At 45.3% G+C, this 17,953-nt stretch overlaps 1 protein-coding gene across 5 annotated transcripts in view; it reads right to left on the bottom strand.

Moving 5' to 3' along the window:
• Positions 1-17,953, bottom strand: part of ATP13A2 (ATPase cation transporting 13A2) — a 749,950-nt gene that overhangs the window by 44,874 nt on the left and 687,123 nt on the right. For 4 of the 5 annotated variants that reach the window (XM_069611124.1, XM_069611127.1, XM_069611125.1 and 1 more), the window contains exons 24-27: positions 10,273-10,425; positions 6,631-6,727; positions 3,652-3,875; positions 2,922-3,073 (exon numbers count right to left, since the gene is read on the bottom strand). In XM_069611124.1, coding sequence (XP_069467225.1) covers positions 2,922-3,073; positions 3,652-3,875; positions 6,631-6,727; positions 10,273-10,425 — 626 coding nt within the window. Of the gene's footprint in view, positions 1-2,921; positions 3,074-3,651; positions 3,876-3,896; positions 4,160-6,630; positions 6,728-10,272; positions 10,426-17,953 lie in introns of those variants that run through there. The other variant, XM_069611128.1, reaches the window with a different exon arrangement.

A 17,953-nucleotide genomic window follows, 5' to 3' on the forward strand; every position in this document is an offset into this window, starting at 1 on the left:
TGCCCTCAGCCCTATCCAAAAGCAAGAAGGGGTTGAAGGGAGTCTCCCGGCCTCTGTTCTTCCTTGAATGTTGGGTTTCAATGAATTGGGTAAATGCATGCAGTGTCTGTGCGAGTTTACTTGAAAAGGGTGGTGCATGTGAGTGACGGAGTATCTGAATTAGCTAGCAGTTTGGGTGGGTGTACTTGCATGCATGTAGAGTGTAGTATATATAGAGTAAGGCAGGTCCCTCCTCCAGATCTAGAGACAGGCTGTAACATGGACAACCTGCCTGGTTGAGAAAACTCAACAAGGGGCACTTTTGCTGTGCCTCTGCACCATAAACTACCAAGGAAGTATATTAAAGAAAAAGTGTGGGAGTGTGTGGTCATGCCAATCAGGACAAATAAAATGGCAGCAAAAAGGATCGGATGCTGTTAGAAAAAAAAGGGGAGGATTGACCACCGATAGCTGCCTTCGAAACAGTTTACAACAAAATCCTGATGACAGTCTCAGCGGCCAGGATACGGGGCAGATTCTTCCTTGCAAACTAACCACCAGTGCCCCTCCAAGTGGAAAACAACATCAATCAAGAGATAATATGAAAAATGAATGCTTGTTTGGTTATCTTCATTGTTTTTTGTAATATCGAAATAGCAATGTGGAAAAGTTAATGGGTGTCCGATTTTACAGATACATAAAGCAAAATCATTCGGAAAAAACAAACGCAGGTGACGAGGTACATCCGAGCCTTTAAAGCCTGCCTGACCCAGTTGTATTAGTTGGAATTAAGGTGAGAACCCTTATATGCCTTGCTGCAATGTTTTATTATTAAGGTATTCATGGAGCGCTTACCTAGTTTTGAGAATTAACAGAGCGCTTTATAAACCATAGGGGGAAGGACACAGTGAGGGAAGCAGAGATCCAAGTGAGTAGGGAGATAATAATTGGGGAGGGCGGATAATTTCGCAGCAACTCTACAAGCGACCATGGCAGGAAAAGGTGGGGAGCAAATCACCCAGTCTAAGGTAGGGTGGGGAGTGGAGGGCGTGTGAACTTAAGTGTTAGGGAGGAGCCATTCCTTGAAGAGGAGTCTTCAGCTCCTTCCTGAAATGTAGACGGGATGGGACAAGTCTGGTGCCGACAGGGAGGAGGTTCCATAGTCTTGGGGCGTAGACAGAGAAGGACCGTCTTCTGGTTCTTTCCTTCCTGCACCTGCAGTGTTCAAATCTGCACACGCACTTATTGCTGGTGGATCGTAGACCTCGGGAGATGCCAGGCTTCCCAGTGGTGTAGCTTGTGGACTGCAGGGCAACAGCCCTGTAGTGTACATGCTTGCAGCGGGTGCCAGTGCAGTTTAATGAGGGACGGGATGATGAGGTCGAATTTGTGAAGTCGTTGAGTGTCTTGCTGCTAGTCACCATCAACTTTTCTCTGTCGTGGGACATTTTGTATTGTCTTCTGCAGCTGTTCTTTGAAGGCCCGTTCCTGTGGTCTGGCTGATCACTTTCTCCACCTGAGCTGCATGTGACTCACTCACTGCATCCTCCTAAAAACCTCTGCGGTTGTGTTGCTGATGTGGGGACCCTCAGCATGGGCCATCTGCAGAAGGCACTTCTTCGTCCTTTATTCTTCATTATCAGGCCCTGAGCCGGCGTCTAACCAAGCCCAGTCACAAACTCACAAACCTGAAATTTACCACTGCACGGGTGCTTTCCTGTGCCATTTCTGCCACAGCCACCTCCGTGAGTTGCCATCCTTCGGTCCTTGACCTCCAGGGCCCCCTGGCTCCAGGACAGTATTTTCTATGCCCCCTCCCAGACTGCAACCATATTAAGATTGAGAGATTAAGACTAACACTGCAGCTACCATTCTCCAGGCCTTTGGTAGTGCAACCTGGATCCCGATCTCTGGTGGGTTCCCCAAGAGTCATGAGCTGGGTGGCTGTCGCCTCGCTTACCCCCATGGGTTGTAAGTACAATATAATTCTTTTAACCTAGAACGGCAAACAAACTACTGGTTTCGTCCCGTTAAAACCTATGGACACATGTTTTGGAACTCTAAAAATTCTCTGAAATGGACAATAACCAATAAACTACCATTGTCCCCGTATTTTTAAAGTACTGTGATTTTATATACATTTTAGGGTTATAAATCACTGTATTTCACATGTTCAGTACTTTTCTATGTGGCTAGTGCTGTGTAGAATGCGTCTTTCTCCTCACTGGGGTTAGGAGTCAAATGGATCATTTCAAGGGCCAGTACTGCATTTGCTGTATTTTTAAACACCTGTGCTTTTATAGAATGAATGGCATTTGAAACACAGTCTCCCATCCCTAGTGAACCTTAGACAGAAGATGTTTTACTTAGACTTACCTTCAGCGTACTGGCTTTATGAGGTGTCTCTCTTGGGAAGACACTTTACTGTTTTTGACTATATTCTTACTTACCTTATAGTACTTATTTAAATTGTGGTTATTTAAAGCAAAACTTATACTAAAGAGTATAGATATGTTCATTATATATTGTGTTGTACCTTTTATTTTGGGGGGGGGGCAAAGGGTGCCTTAATAGCACCCCTCCAAACTTCCTCTCTGCCCCAAAACCTGTAGAGTGAAGCCAGACTGATCTGTTATGTTACCATTGACTTGCTTTGGATTAACCGGGTGGACACCTGGTGCACACACTAGTGGATTGGCCTTCTGGAGCACTCATTCAAGGGATTCTGAAAACCCTCCCAAATAGAAATGGTCTGGCACCAGGTATATAATGTATACTTGGGAGCCTGGCCTCAGATTCACTCATAGCTGTGAGCAATAGCTCACGTGTGTGACATTGTGACAATGCACCTAGCATATGTGGCCTTTTCACCTACTAAACCCCCTTAAAGGGAGTTATGCCCTTGTTCCTTCCTCTCAAAGATGGACACCTTTTGTACCTACCATTGGTGTAAAGTGGTTTCCGGAAAGGGTGACCCTTGGACAGAACGACAGCGAGGATCAGATACTGGAAGCCTGAGATGCTGAAGATGACTGTGTTTTCATAATTGGGTAGATGAAGGTGCGCCGTCGACGAGGCATTTAGAGGAACAAACCTGAAATACAGACCAACGCGTAAAACAAACCTGTCAGACAGAGAAAAACTGTAGCAAAAACACTTCAAGCTTTCATACAAACCATATCCTCACTTTCCCGGCTTTGCTGCAGAAGGCAGAGTGAGGTCTGTTTATTACAGACAGTGCAATATATTCATGAGAGAGAGCAAGTCAGAGGAGGCAAATGATGTACCTGACTCGTAGGTAATCTGATGGGGACAGAAAAGACTATCTTGAATCTGAATGCTCACTCTAGGCACGACAAACTCTGCCATCCCAAAAAATGCTGCTAGTGTGAGAGAGCGGGGGGGGGGGGCACCAGCTCTCTTAGAGTGCGCTTGCTAGAAGTGAAGAAGTTGCTCCTTCCAGAGAGTGCTCTTACTAGTGGCTGGGGAAAAAGGATCTGCCTGCTAGTCAATGCACCGTTTAGTGATAGGGAAAGAAGGCAGTCCTGCCTTAAAGCATGCTCACTAGCGACAGAGGGGAATCTATCCTGACTCACTGCTTATGTACAGAGGCAACTGTACTGCTGCACCAGCTAGCAATGGAAAGGGATGGTTCAGCATGTGCTTACTCACCAGGTCTGTGTGGTTGTGATGTAGTATGTGATAATTTGGAGGAGGATGAGCAAAAGCGTCTGCAGGAGGAGGCTGCCAAGTACCACGATGCTGATCAGCGTGCCAAGGGGACGGATGATGCCAAGCTCCGGTGCTGGCCCAGTGCGGCCCATCAGCACAGCCAATGTGGTGACAATTATCAGATCAAAGAAGAGAAACTCAAAGTCGCTGATGTTGGTGTTGACCTGGGCAAGGAGAGAAAAAGGAACTGACATTTCTTTGCAGAAAAATGCTACCTGGAAGTGACTGCAGCCGTAGCCCATTAAAGTCTGCTCAGATCAAGATCTAGTGCAATGATAAAGACTAGCTTTTTACTCTCCTTTTAACCACCATTGTGGGCAATCCGTGTTTCTTCTGCAGGCCTTCATAAAGTTTTATGTCTGTTTAACCAGCTGAAACATACGTGCCAGGGATAACCCATCACTAACTGGGACTGAGATGTACAACACACGTTGCAGAAATATTGTTCCTGTTGGAATATATAACCTAATTTCAATTAGAACTCACATTGTAGTAAAAAGAAAAAAAAAACATGTCTCATCTCAGACTAATTCTATGAATGAATACAAGTTTCAAAATACAAAAAATTATCCATACAATCATTCATTTATTAATTCACAAAATAGCAACAATAACGAAAGGGCAAAATAACAGTTAGACCAAACACTGCTAAACTTACTTCAACATAAAATAAAATAGGCTTTGAATTTTAAAACCGTCATTATTATTGTCAATTGTTACAATCTAATCGAGTGATTAATACAGTGTAATTGAATCCGATGCAATCATCAATGTAATCTGATGGAATATAGTATAATATGATGCATTCTGATATGACCAATGTATAAAAACTTAGAACGCCTTCCACAGGATCAGAAGCAGCGAGAATGTTATTTTGCCCTTTGTAAATTGTTGGTATTTAATGACTTGATAAATTAGAAGTACATTTAACCAGCAGGGCAGCTGCTTGTGATTCCTCCATCATTTCTTTATACAAACGTCAACTCAATGTGCTCCAACGAGCACCAAAAAAAGAATTCCATCCATCACCATTGGCCTATAAAAGATTGCATTGCCAGAAAGAAGCACCTCAATTCTGTTGGAATTACAATCTTTCTCCTCGTCTACAGCGGTGAAGCAGACCTCCTTCAACACCCTAAGGTACTAGGGGAATCCCTAGTCCAACACCAACAGGTTATCTGTAGCAACAGTTTAAATTCTGCCATGCATTGGTAGGTCGTAGGGACCAGGACGTAAGTAGAGCAGTGGAAAGAAGGGCTCTCGAGGGCAGGGAAAGGGTGAATTGAATGAGGTATTGACACGAGACCAAGAGGTGCATGGAGACGAGATGCAGACTAGGAACGAGATAGGGGTTACAAAAAGGGAATGGGTTCATGCAGTGGAAAGGGGAAAACAATGTCAGGAGGTGACAAGATTGGATGCCAGGAGAGAACAGACTCAGCTCCTAGTGCAGACCACGTCACAGAGAGGGAAGTTCAGTGTTTAGGTTACATTACATTATGTTACTTACATTTCTAAAGTGTGCATACACCAAAAGAGACTTCTTCACCCAAGATATACACCTTGAACATCAAACGTGCACTCAGCTGGGTAACACCAGCTCAAGCTTATGATAGAACAAGCACTACACAATGAACCAGCATTCATGCAGAGACTGCGTTCTAAGTGGATTCTGGGTGTTTACTGCAATTACTTTAGGACAACTATTCCTCTTGACTTATTTGATTTTCTGGCTGCCTTCGTGGCAGGGGAAGTTCTTTCTTGTTTCAGGACGGGGCAAATTTATTCAGGTTTCCTACAAAAAGAATAACATCAAGCAACCCTGGATACAGTTCAAAATTGCCATCCTCTTTCAAAAATGTCTTCAGGGCATTTCCCATTACTCTTCCTATTTACAGCATCTAATTGCAAACCTCACCTTGAGGGTGTCTGCACGGTGCACTCTGCTGCCACCACACCGTTCTGGATTAGGGGGCCATATATTCTCTGCCAACGGTCCCTTTCTCTGGAATTACTTCCCGGTCAACCTTTGCAATATTCACAGTGCTTGCTCGTTTAAACCATGACACATCTGCCTTTCATGGCTTGCGCCCGTCTATCTAGAATGAAGGGTAGTCCTCGCAGTTGATGCACTGAAGTCTACGGCATAGGATTGGCCTGGCAGAGCCACTTCACCCTAAACTGGTAGTGTCCCTTGTTTCTTGGTGTGCCCTTATTTCCATCACTTCGAAGTTGCAGAAATTAAGTGTCCTACACAAGATCAATATCAAGCGACGCGGAAGGATAGCTCAGGGGTAACGCGCTCGTCTTTGAAGAAAGACGACGTGGAGCAACACAGGGGTTCGATCCCCGGGTCCGTGCTTAGAAACTTGCGGGCATTAAGTGCGTTATAAATAACCAATCATAATCAAGTTAAGCATGCATAGGGGGTCGAGATGTGCAAAAGGAAGTAGTGAAACTATGTTCCCTGCTGGCACGCCCCAATCACAGACCCCATTCCAATGCTGCACCTCCTCCCTAACAATATAAACCCCATACCTGAGGGACGCCTTTCCTCAAACCCCCCAGCACTGTGGACAAATTGAAAGAAACAGTGAAAGAAAATGCAGCATGCATCTTACGCGGCCCCCATTACTTTCAGCCATTTCCCCAACAGCACCCACCTTTTCACTCACCATTCACACCTCTTCAGGGATATTCCAAAGACTAAAGCTTGGACACACAACTGTGCCTACAGCAATTTCACGTTAGGTTGATTAAAAGGAGAAAACACACCCCGATCCCTGCGCGAGCAGGGCTCCGAGAGGGACTCGGCAATGGCCTTTATGTCACAAGCACCCAAAAACATGCACACACATACATGAAGGCACACATTCACAAAAATTGAGGCAGCCTACTACCGAGGCAGTGAACACCTACCGTGTAGAGGATCATGACAGACACAAACTGGGTGAGGCTGTAGAGGGCCATGTATTTGAAGACCCCGAAGGAGGTGACCAGCGAGCAGCGCCCTTCCCTGCGGGAGAAAATGAGTAGACTTCATTAGCGATGAAAAACACTGCAACGCCTGGTCCCACCCACCAGGGCGGAAGCACAGCACAACAGTAGAAGATGGATTGTATTATGGGACGCCGTGGATGTTTCGTGGCAAGAGGGGAATGCTGCACTCCCACGGACCAGCCACCAATTACTTCTAGAGGTAGTAACTTGAAGGAGCGGTATTATGCATCATTCTATCAAAAAAAACTTCTAGTAAACATCAGTGCCCCTTGGAGAAATGCAACTGAATATATGTAAATAGGCAAATTAGCCTTTAAATGGACTCCTGTGGACAGTCATTTTAGGATGAATATTTGCCACTCAGCAGCAACTGTTCCAAAGTAGCAAAAATAGGTTGATGACAGGAAGCATGAAACTGCTCAGCTGACATTACTTCCTTTCTGAAAGAAAACACGGGTCAACATTGTCTCACTAGCCTAAGTAATGGACAATGTGTAACCTAGAATGAAGAATTCATCTGTATCCCCACTCTTGAGAGTTGCACTATATTTTTTGTACTGCAGAGATGCAATGTGGCCCTGTGCTTCCTTCCACAAATACCATGAACAACATCAGGTGTCCAGTTCTCAATCTAACGTGGCCAAGATGTATTTCAGAATGGCTGGCCCCGGCTTCCCAAAGAAGTGAACTGGAGGCCTCATTTTGGGGGCTAATGTGCATACATGCGTATTCAATTGCAATTCTGCAAGGTGCCTCAGATGATAATCTCAAGGTTTTAAAAATAAATGATTGATGATACCGTAGCATCACAATTCCCAACGCTTGATGTGCATTACAGAGATGTGTGAGATGTACGATCTATAATAGAACCGCTTCCTGGCATCCTTGTGCCAACTGGCAATACTGGGATTCATTTTGAATCCAGTACAGTCTAGTTGGCTTTTGCATCTCTTAATGAGTGAAGACACTCTTGGTGGTGCTGCAAGATTTAAATGCATACCCGAATAAGGAACATGGTAATGTTCTTTCGATGAAAAGATTGGTTGTCCTGCCACATGCCTGAAACCGAAGGACAGACAGAAAACATGGTTTGTCTGTGTGGTTCCAAATGTACACTCCTAGAATATCTTTCCCATATTAAAAGCGGTCCTTCATGGGCCTGCTTTTTTGGCAGCCAAAGCTGCCTCTCTGATTTCAGTAGAACTGAAAGTTCTCAATTTGGCTACACATTTGGCCAGTTACACCACGACTGCGCGTTTTCCCTGCTTCTGCTCAGAAGTGACCATTTGAGGACCAGATCCTCGGTCGGCGAGATCACTTTTTAACTAAAGGATTTGTACGGACAATGATGTTTTGTAGGACATTATTCTGGTGCATTAAGTTGTGGCTGGGGTTTTAGCATCTATCGGTCCTTATGGGATTTTCCCCTTTGAACCATTCTCTCATCTCTGTTTCCGGCAGTGTGGTTTTCTCTTGGGGAGCGATTTTAGGAGGCATCCCTCAAATATTTCCCAACCAAATTAGTTTCTCCTTCCTACACTAGTTGTTCCCCCAAGCAATTTATAAGACCGTGATATACTGTGCATTTATAACAGTGACAAGATCCATATGTAGGGTTCACGGCTGGGGCAGGGATACCGAGCTTGTAATGTTCTCAAGGCTTTACTCAACAATATGGAGAACAGGGGCTGGGGCTGGCTGGCATCTGGAAGCAAACTGTAGCAGTGCCAGGTGGTAGGCAGCTGGCTCGCCCAGGGCATCGCCACTAATTAAGGGCTGAGGAAAGACGCGCACAGCACAAACTCCTGCTAGGTAACATTATATTGATCACAATTTTCCAGAAACAACTTTGCTCATCAAAGTGCATCTGCAAGTCCTCTGTGTTTTAATTTTGCATTCCCTTAAGGTCACTGCCTAACAGGCTGGGCATCCGATAAAAAACGGTCCATCAGACAGAAAAACCCAGATATTATTACAAATCGCAAGCATCTGCTCCAGGTTTGGGTTGTGCTTGCCATCTTCTAATCTTCAAATAAATTACAAAAACATCCATGCAGCACATTTTTCGCAAAGCAAGTGTGCCAAACGTCAAGATCACTGCACCCTCTATCATTTGGCCCCGTTTTTACAGTGGGATTTCTTTCCACTGAGAGACATAAGGGTATGAGCAAACGGAATGGCATAACTCAGATTTTCCACATATTTGTATATTGTTGGCACCTGGCAGATTGTATTCCCCCCACCCCCAATTTCAGGTCATGCATTGCAGAAGCCTCTGTAGGCTCTTAAGCCTAACCCTTTTACCATACTTTCCATGGCCACATTTATACCCCCCCCAGCCAGGACCTTCCTACTTTAATAAATCCACTTTTTTATTTTGTATTTATATAGCATTTACACGCTGAATGAAATAAAAGTGGAATAATGTGAGACAATGGTTGAATAAAGGGATTTCCAGCAAGGAGAAGAGTAAGAAAAATCTAAGTCTAGAAGTGGAAGAACGAATTAGTGAGGAAGAGAATTCCAGTGTTTTGGTGCAAGAAGGAAAAAGCGTAAATGAGGTTGAGCACATGCTGGGAGCTTTATCCATCTATATAAATAAAAATGTAAATGTTCGTTTGTTCAAAACCTTAAATCCCCAAAAGTTCTTCACCGATTGCTTTGAAATTTGGACACAATGTTGCATTCGAATAGGTGCATGTTTTTATATACATAGATGTCACACCTGTGACAGGTAAAAACATGCTTTTTCTGAACAACAGCACCATCTGTTGGACGTAAAAGCAACACACGCTGGCTCAAATATGTGCCGAAGAAGCAGCAGAGCGATGTGCAGCCAGACTTTAGGATGCACGGTTGCGAGCATGGCGATCACGTTCTGCAGCTTCAGATCTGCTTCGAACGCGACAGGCTGAGAGTGGCTGAGCAGATCAGCATCAAACACGACTCCGTGCTCAGCAATCACGCGATTACAATCGCCTTGCATTCCGGAACAACCCAGCTGATGATTATAATTTGAGCCGGCATGTTCTCATCGGCACAATGACTGAAGTGTTTCCTTATTGGAAGGATCTGAAATTAGATGGAGGAACGAAAGGAATGTGTTGCACCGCCGGGAAAATTAAACTGCCTCAACTTGGAGAACTGCCAGAGCCAAACAATATCCATAGACTGCATTGTGCAATATATTGTCTATAATCGCAACCATTTTGGGCTCTTTTTCTCAACTTTCAATGAGAGGACGACAGGAAAAGGCCTTCTTGGCAGCCAACACACAACCTAAGCAAACCAAGTGGGCAACGAAGAGAAACTGCTTCTTACAGTTAAATATTTGTTCGACTTTTGGTAGCAGGTCAAATAGTGCCTTCGTTGGTTGAGAATGACTTCCCTGCACTGGGGAGATTGAGAGAGGGGTTCCTCTTTGGCGCTTGTGAAGAAAAGGAATTGAGTGGAGAAACTATGGAGAGAGCTAGCCCCTGCTCGATGTACTTTGGCCGGACTCTCGCCGGTAAAATCGTCTGGTAAAGTCTTCTACTCAGGCACTTGGCCATTGGAACTCACCTGATGACGAGAGGCACGCATTCAATGTTGTCCAGCTTGGAGGTGAAAGGTGAAGCGATGGATGCTTCAGCTTCAGAGAGGGAGATGCCAACATCAGCGGCCTTCAGAGCTCCACAGTCATTGGCTCCATCCCCGCACATGCCAACGCAGTACCTGCAAGAGGACGGCAACACATTTACCAGCATCCATGTGACATACGAAACAACCATACTCACAGCCCAGGATACGCGGGAGGCAGCACTTATCTACACGTGACTTAATTACTTGGCGCATGAACCAGTCACCCCCTTATTAAAATTACAACACTGAAAGGTGAGGTGGGCAACGCGTATGAACACATCTACCTAACTCAGCAGGAACTAATTGCAGTCGAGGGCTCTGCAGTCCATTATATGCACTTATAGGAAACTTGGCATGCCTATTGGGTCAACATATCATGTTTAAATGTTGCATTGACATGGTCTGAAGGTACACTATAAACAGAACATTGTATTACAGAGAAAATACATTACATGACACTGCATTTACTAGTGCACTCAAATGACAATTTGGCAACAATGACTAGTAATATAATGCTATATTGAGCAGCGTTGAGCATTGGGTCGGGGTGCTGTATGAAATGCTAGGCCAGTGAATATGAGGTTACGGGCATAGACCGTGCAGAAGAGCGATTTGCAGCCCAGCAATCGAACCGAAGGGTTATGTTGCTGGTTGCATATGTGCAATAAAACATTGCAATGCCAATTCTTAATATTCTGAGAAATAACGAGTGGTGTGCCCCAACAGACAAAAGATGTGCCATAGCATGCATTCAAAGCACTTTGGCTCAGTAACATTTACTAAAAACCGGATAGGATTAAAAAAAGCAAATGCTCCAGTTGAGAACTTCAAAGAAAATTGGGCCAGTAGTGTTGGTGATTACACCATGCATATGTTACATTAACTGGCATTGGGGTGCATTAGGGAGACATTTTAGCATGCGCTTGTCATAGGATGGCATCAATTGCACGTGAGGAAACACACAGGTGGGGACTACACCATGCACATGATGCATTATTACCTTTGGATGGCATAACCCAGGCATTGTGGCTGATATTGTGGCAGCAACTGGACCTATGGGGATCCCGAGCCATTGCTTCCGATCCTGCATGGGAGCACGTATTTATAGCTGGGAGGGAAGATGCTGGTTGCTGGCCTAAGGATCCTTGCTCTGGAACTGTGCTAGTACTCCTAAATATTCCAAAGGCGATGCTCTACTCCACTCCGTTGAGGGGAAACTGCTCTCAGGAGCTTCCGCCATCTGATCGTGCGGGAACAGCTGGATCACTTTTCAAAGCAGCCATATGCTCCTCTTTCTAAGCTCATGCCTTCTTTGCGACTAGGACAGACATGGGTTCCCTGCTGCCGTGCTAAAACCAAGTGCCCTGTGCTGCCACTCACAAACCTTTGTACTCTTCATTGTGAAATGGCTGGAGTCACATCCCTGCAGCTGTTCACCGTGGGAGCGTTCAGCCGCCTGTACCGAGTCCTTTGTGCACTCCCGACTCTCCCCAGCTTGCTTGCTGGGTTGCCTCTGTGCTGCCAGTTGCCTCTGCCAAACCCTCCTCACACACACTGTTGGCTGCCAACTCCTTCGTCTTGGATCTGTGGCTCTGGTCTCGGCACCTTCTGAGACTCGGGAACTGAACCAGGGTGTTGGAATGCAGTCTAGTCAGAACCAATCTCGACCTTTGAAGACCACTGGAGGCACACTTCCGTCCCTTCCTTGAAGCATTCTTCAGTCAAAGCTGCCCTCACAGGTCTTGAGACCACCATCTCATTGTTGATGCAATTCTTCATAACCCGTGGTCTCTGGCTGCTGTGCGTCTTCTGCGCCTCCATGACTGTCACCTGCTTTCGTCTGTTGACTTGGATCCCACTCTCCAGCCATCCTTCTGTGGGTATTTTGCAGTGGAACCTGGATCCTGAGCTCCCTTGGTCATGTCCCTCTGGCTCCTCAGTTGGATGGCTGCCGTCTCTGCACTTACGAGATGCAAGTCAAAACTATTCACTACCTGGAAGGATAGCTCAGGGGCAACTGGGTTGTCTTAGAAGCAAGACAATGCAGAGCAACACAGGTTCGAATGCCGGTCCTGCGTTCAGAAACTGGTCTATGGTATTAAGCACATTATAAAAGATAAATTAAACTACGGCAGACCTAATTGGTTAGTCCCATTAAACCCCACAGAAAAAACTTTCTGGAACTCTTAAAAAGTCTACCTTACTTATTAGCAAAATCACATTGTACATTTGTTCCCCTTGCAGTCCTTAAGTGTTAGAGCCACCCTTGCATTTTTAGAGCCTGTGATTTACTGTGCATTTTAATATGATAAAATAACTGCTTTTTACTACTTAAGTTCTTGATAAAGTAGTTAAAATTAAACTAACCGGGTCATCTTGTTCATGTTGGCCATAAGAGTAACTTAGGTCTGTTTGCGATCCTGTGTTGTTCCTTTAAGTATTCTTTGAGATTTCTACTACTTACCTCCATTGCATAGACTTTTTTTAAAATAGAAATCACGAAAATTAGTGAGGTAATGTAGGTATGATCACGTGTCCTAGTGACTTTGGGTCTCTGAGCAGACCACTGCCTATGTATTACTTTTACTCAACCCTAGTACCTCCTTGACAGTGTATATATTCCTTACATGCTTTACTTTTACTTTATTTATTTATTGAGCATTTGTTAGGTGCTTATACAACAGAATTGTGTTTCTAAGCGCCACAAGGCTAAATGGGAAGGGAACAGAAGGAAAAGAAGGTGGCAAACAGTAAATATACAGCTGTGGTCCAACTAGGCCTTGTGGTATTCAGACGTGCAAGTGCAGTGAGGAGAAGTGCAGGAGACAGGGATGGGTGGGCGGGGGTTAAGGAATGGACAAGTCCTGGTGGTGGGCCCAGTAGTGAAGTGCCAAGGGGCGCTAAGGAGGAGGCCTCAGACTAAGTGCTAGTACGGGCGGCTCCCAAGGGTAGGATGGAGAGCCAGCAAGCAGATGCCCGCAAGGGCAGTGAAGTAGGGAGGAGATGCTGGTATAGACTGGGTAGAAAGGTCTGGTATCCTGTGAGATTCAGGAGGACCAGGCCACCGCTCTTAGCAGCGTTGGGGTGATTAGCAGGGAAGAGAAAGAGGTGGAAAAAAGCAGAGTTTCGAGCAGTTTCCAGAACTGAAGGAGGTCCGGCTCAGGTGTGAGAGGGGCAGGGAGACACCAGCCGAGGAGAGAGACCTGCCCTGCACTCTCTGCTTGGAGAAGAGTTTGACAATCAAAGAGTTAGAACTAGAGAAGCAAAGGGCTCTAGCAGGGGCGTATTTAGGGAAGGAAAGTTGGAGCTTGCAGGATCCCAGACCCCAGAAAGCCTTGTGGATGATGCCATGTTTCTTGAATTTGACCCTTGCAGCCACCAGGAGCCAGTGGAGAGATGTTAGAGCTGGAGAGACACGCTCCCTGTGCTTGAGCCCAAGGATAAATCTTGCACCCCTATTCCAATTAGCTGGAGGGGGTGTAGGGAGCAAAGAGGGACATTGAGAAAGAGGCTGTTGCAGTAGTCCAGCCTTACGAGGACCACAGCTCTGGAGACATTGAGCTTCTGGGGGAAGGTGAGGAAAGGGAGAATACCTCTGAGGAGGTGGGCCTTCTTGGTGAGGTCAATGATTTGAGGGGTGAAGGAGAAAGCAGAGTCGAATATGACCCTGAGATTTTTGGCCCGGCAGCATGGTGGCATAAATGGTCCAGAGAGGGTGGCCAGAGGGTAGGAGGATGGAGAGTGCAGGTGTCCCAATGAGAAGGATCTCTGTCTTACTGGCATTAAGACAGAGACCGTTAGCTGCAGAGTATACTTTTTACTAACTGCACTGAGTGAACAATCTTTTTTATATGCTTGTGGGTTGATGAGCTGTACTTTATGACGACTCTCCTCCCCTACTAACTGTGAAGTCTGGCTGCCCGGTCACGTTACCAAGATGAGAGTCCGGTCTAACTGGTAGGTTACCTCTGTCCATAAACACCGTGGTTTTTTTAAGCTGTCACCAAAGGAAACTTGAAAAATCTCCCCAACTCGGATCTATTATCTTTCTAGTACACAAATACCTTTGAGTCCACCGATGAAATACATTCATACACGTAGAAGGCGCATAATCAAAAAGAACTTGCTCTAGAGTCCATTCAACTGGTATCTAGAGGCCCACATACCTCTCAGCAACAAACGTCTCCATAAAATAGCAAAACGTCAGCTTCAGAACTTCCCACACAACAAAGCTCTGGTTCATCCTCTCCAAAAGACTTTCATACTCGAAAAGGGACCGAGTATAATCTATTCCCCGTGTGAGAGCAAGTCTTACAGCAAACAAAACAGGGTAGTGCTACCGTCTGTCTGCTTGATCTCTGCAGCATTTGACACTGCGGACAACCCCATCAGAGTTTGCATACTTCGCTCTGTCTCTACATAGTCAATTTCATGTTTTACCTCGTTCTTGCAGACATATTAGGGTATCCCTTGTAACCCCTTTATCAAACTGGCATGTGGGGGTCCCCAAGGTAACCCTCCTTTTTACTTATCTACTTTTCTTCGATTTGTTCATTGTTCTCCTGAAGACCCTCAAATGTACATTTGCATTCCAATAGGTAATAAAGATACTTTATAGAATGTTGCTTGAGCTCCATCAAATGCTGGACAGCCAACGGTAAACTGGAAATCAGCCAAAGACGCATTGTTCCTCACGGTCAGTCGACAAAAGGGACTTCTTGGTCTGCATTTGCCCTTGCCCTCTGCATTTCTCTCATTGCTCTCTCCCTCTACTAAACAAGGGCATAATCTAGGTGTTATAATGGAGTCAAAATGTCGGTCAAGTAAACGTGCAAATTAAATCTGAAAAATAATGATTTCTTAATCGTACCACCTAGGACAAAGCAACAGTGTTGGACACTTCAACTCACAAATCATTCACAACAATTCACTCTGTTCAGGGCTCCCAGGTGCCTCTGTATACAATCTTCACAAAATTACAAACAAGGCAGTTCATCAAGTCACCAGAGGTAATAGCATGTCTCAACAGAATGTTCTGCTAAACACTGATATCTGGGGCAGAGAGAATTCATTTTCTAAGATGCTTGTTGAATCTAGACCTGCGCTCACAATCATGCCAGTCTAATTCACCAGCAGAATGTGTCCTTATACTCCAGCTGTGCCTTGCAGGTCATCCAATGCCCTCTCTTTGCATGATCCTCTTCATAAATGCTCTACAATGGGTAGAAGGCACTTCATTTAAAGGGGTCCTTGTCGGTGTTCTCATCCCCTGCTTGATCTTCGCTGGGGTCAGGAAGCCAATCATTTCCAACTTCTGATCTGAGCTTAAAAACACCATTTTCTAAAGCAAATGCTCAGCTTGACCCTCATTGCTTTTCTCATTCCATGGGATACCTTATGCAGCTAAATCATAAGTGGAGAAAATGTGAAATGAGGTATTTAACACTCAAATTTGTTAGTGTTCCAAGAAAACTGAAGTGAATAGATGATTTCATTTTCACATTCAGAATTTGAATTTAGAAAGGCTTAGTTCCAAGTATATTGCATGGCCTGATTAAGCCTCTGCTGTGCTCATCTATAACTCTTCCTGTGGTTTCTCCTAAATGATACGCTGTGTTTTAAGGAAAGTTCTCAGCCTAATGATCAGACAGGACAGACTGCACAAAAGTACAATTTTACCCAACTATGGTTTTGAAATGTAACTTCGGGGCATAGCCAAAGGCACATCTAAAACTAAGCCAGCACCATTGCAAATGTTCCTCTGAGAACACTCACTTATTGCCCACATGCACCATACTCTAACATTCCACTCATCAGCAAAGCATGCATGACCAAACAGCAGCATTCGTGCTTTGCGGTGCACGTAATATTTGTCTAATGTTGTGACAAGCTGTATGACATATGTTGATGCTAGAATATCAGTATTTCTTGCCCTAAGAGCGGAAATTAGGTTCGTAAAACCTTTGCAGCAGGCTGATGGTGCACCAGTAAAATGGAATGGATATCATTTTTGTTTTAATTTTCATTAAGTAGCTCGCATCAATGAGCTGCCATGAATCAAGGCCAAATACATGACTTTGAAATGTAAATTATGAGGATAGCCTCTTTTACATCCACAAAGTACACAGTTAGTTCAATATAGGGTATATCATGTGACTGGGATTTATACTCTGCGCCGCTGCCATTTGCATGGTATCGAGAGGCCTACTGCAGATCTACAGGAGAGGGGTCTGGGGACTAGGCTAGGTTGGTGGAGAGCAATATACGCATGAAAGGGCCTTTCAACTAAAATCCCACCAAATGACAAAATCCTTGTAGCGATAATTGTTAGTTGAAACTTTTCGTTTATATTTGCAGGGAATTCCCACATTAAATGATTGTTGTACAGGCAGATAAAAAAGGGCTTAGACATTTGGGTTTGGGGGTGTTACAAGTGAAACTCCCTCGATGTGTGACGAATCACACATCGTCCCAGATTCCCTAGGGTAAGCCCCTTCCCATGAGGCCAGGGAGGTGAGGCCGCTACCCGATAGTCCCCCTGGGGGTGGTACTCAGCAGGTGGATCTCATGGGAGGGGAAATGCCCTATAGTACCAGCGATGACTATTCTGGGAGAATGCAGTATTTATGCAACACCCCACCTCTCCTTCACCCCAATCACTTCACCCCTGCCCTCCTATCCCATATACTTCTATCCCATATACTTCTGTAGTATACAAGAAGTAGGTAGGACTGAGACGAGGAAAAATAGGGATGAACATCATGATCCGAAATAAGATATCACTGGGACCAGGAGGAGGTGCGGATAAGCAGGGATCACTCCAAGGAACTTACTGAACGGTCTAGCTTTCAAATGCAGACCTTGATGGGAACCAGTGCCACGTCCAGATTCTTTTGACTGGGGTGGCCCAAGTGGGGCACTGACATACACAGGGGTGGTATGAAGTATTAGTGCACACATAGGATAATGGGTTGGCACCTGGGGTGGCTAATCAGATTCCAGGGGTAGCACGAGCCATCCCAGGCACTCACTGGACACGCCTATCATGGTAACAGACATACAAACTGACAAGAGACTTACCCGAATGTCAGATGCTCCGGAGAGGAACCGCGAGAGGGACCGAGGCTCGCAGACAGAGGCAACCGGAGTAGACACAGGCACAGAGATGCTGAAGAGCTGGTCTCCACCAGACCTACTGAGAAAACAAGGCTGCTGGCTGTGAGAAGCTCCAGCAGGTCCTATACCCTATTCTCCTTGTTACCATATGTTGGTAAAGTTCCATTCACTTAAACAGAAAACACGGCCTCGAGGGGAGGAAGACGCCGAAGTGAGTCTGAAATCGCTGCGCCAAGCCAAGCAGAGCACCAGCGAAGCAGAGGACGACACTGGGAAGCCTGCAACCAACAGGAGGGCTGTAGCCAAGACCCTACCTGGGTGGCTGAGCCTATATTTGGGGGTCCCCAGAAGGTGCAGGAAACCCTGAGAAACATAGTGAATGGAACTTTAACAACATAACAAGGGGAATATGGTCTGGGACCCTTACAAGAAAAAGGCATACCAAGTAGAAAGCTGTGGGAGAGATACATATGAAGACAGTTCTTGTCAGGATACCAAGTCTGTA

This window comes from Ambystoma mexicanum, chromosome 8, assembly GCF_040938575.1.
Source record: "Ambystoma mexicanum isolate Mex_15411 chromosome 8, UKY_AmexF1_1, whole genome shotgun sequence".
Lineage (NCBI taxonomy): Eukaryota > Metazoa > Chordata > Amphibia > Caudata > Ambystomatidae > Ambystoma > Ambystoma mexicanum.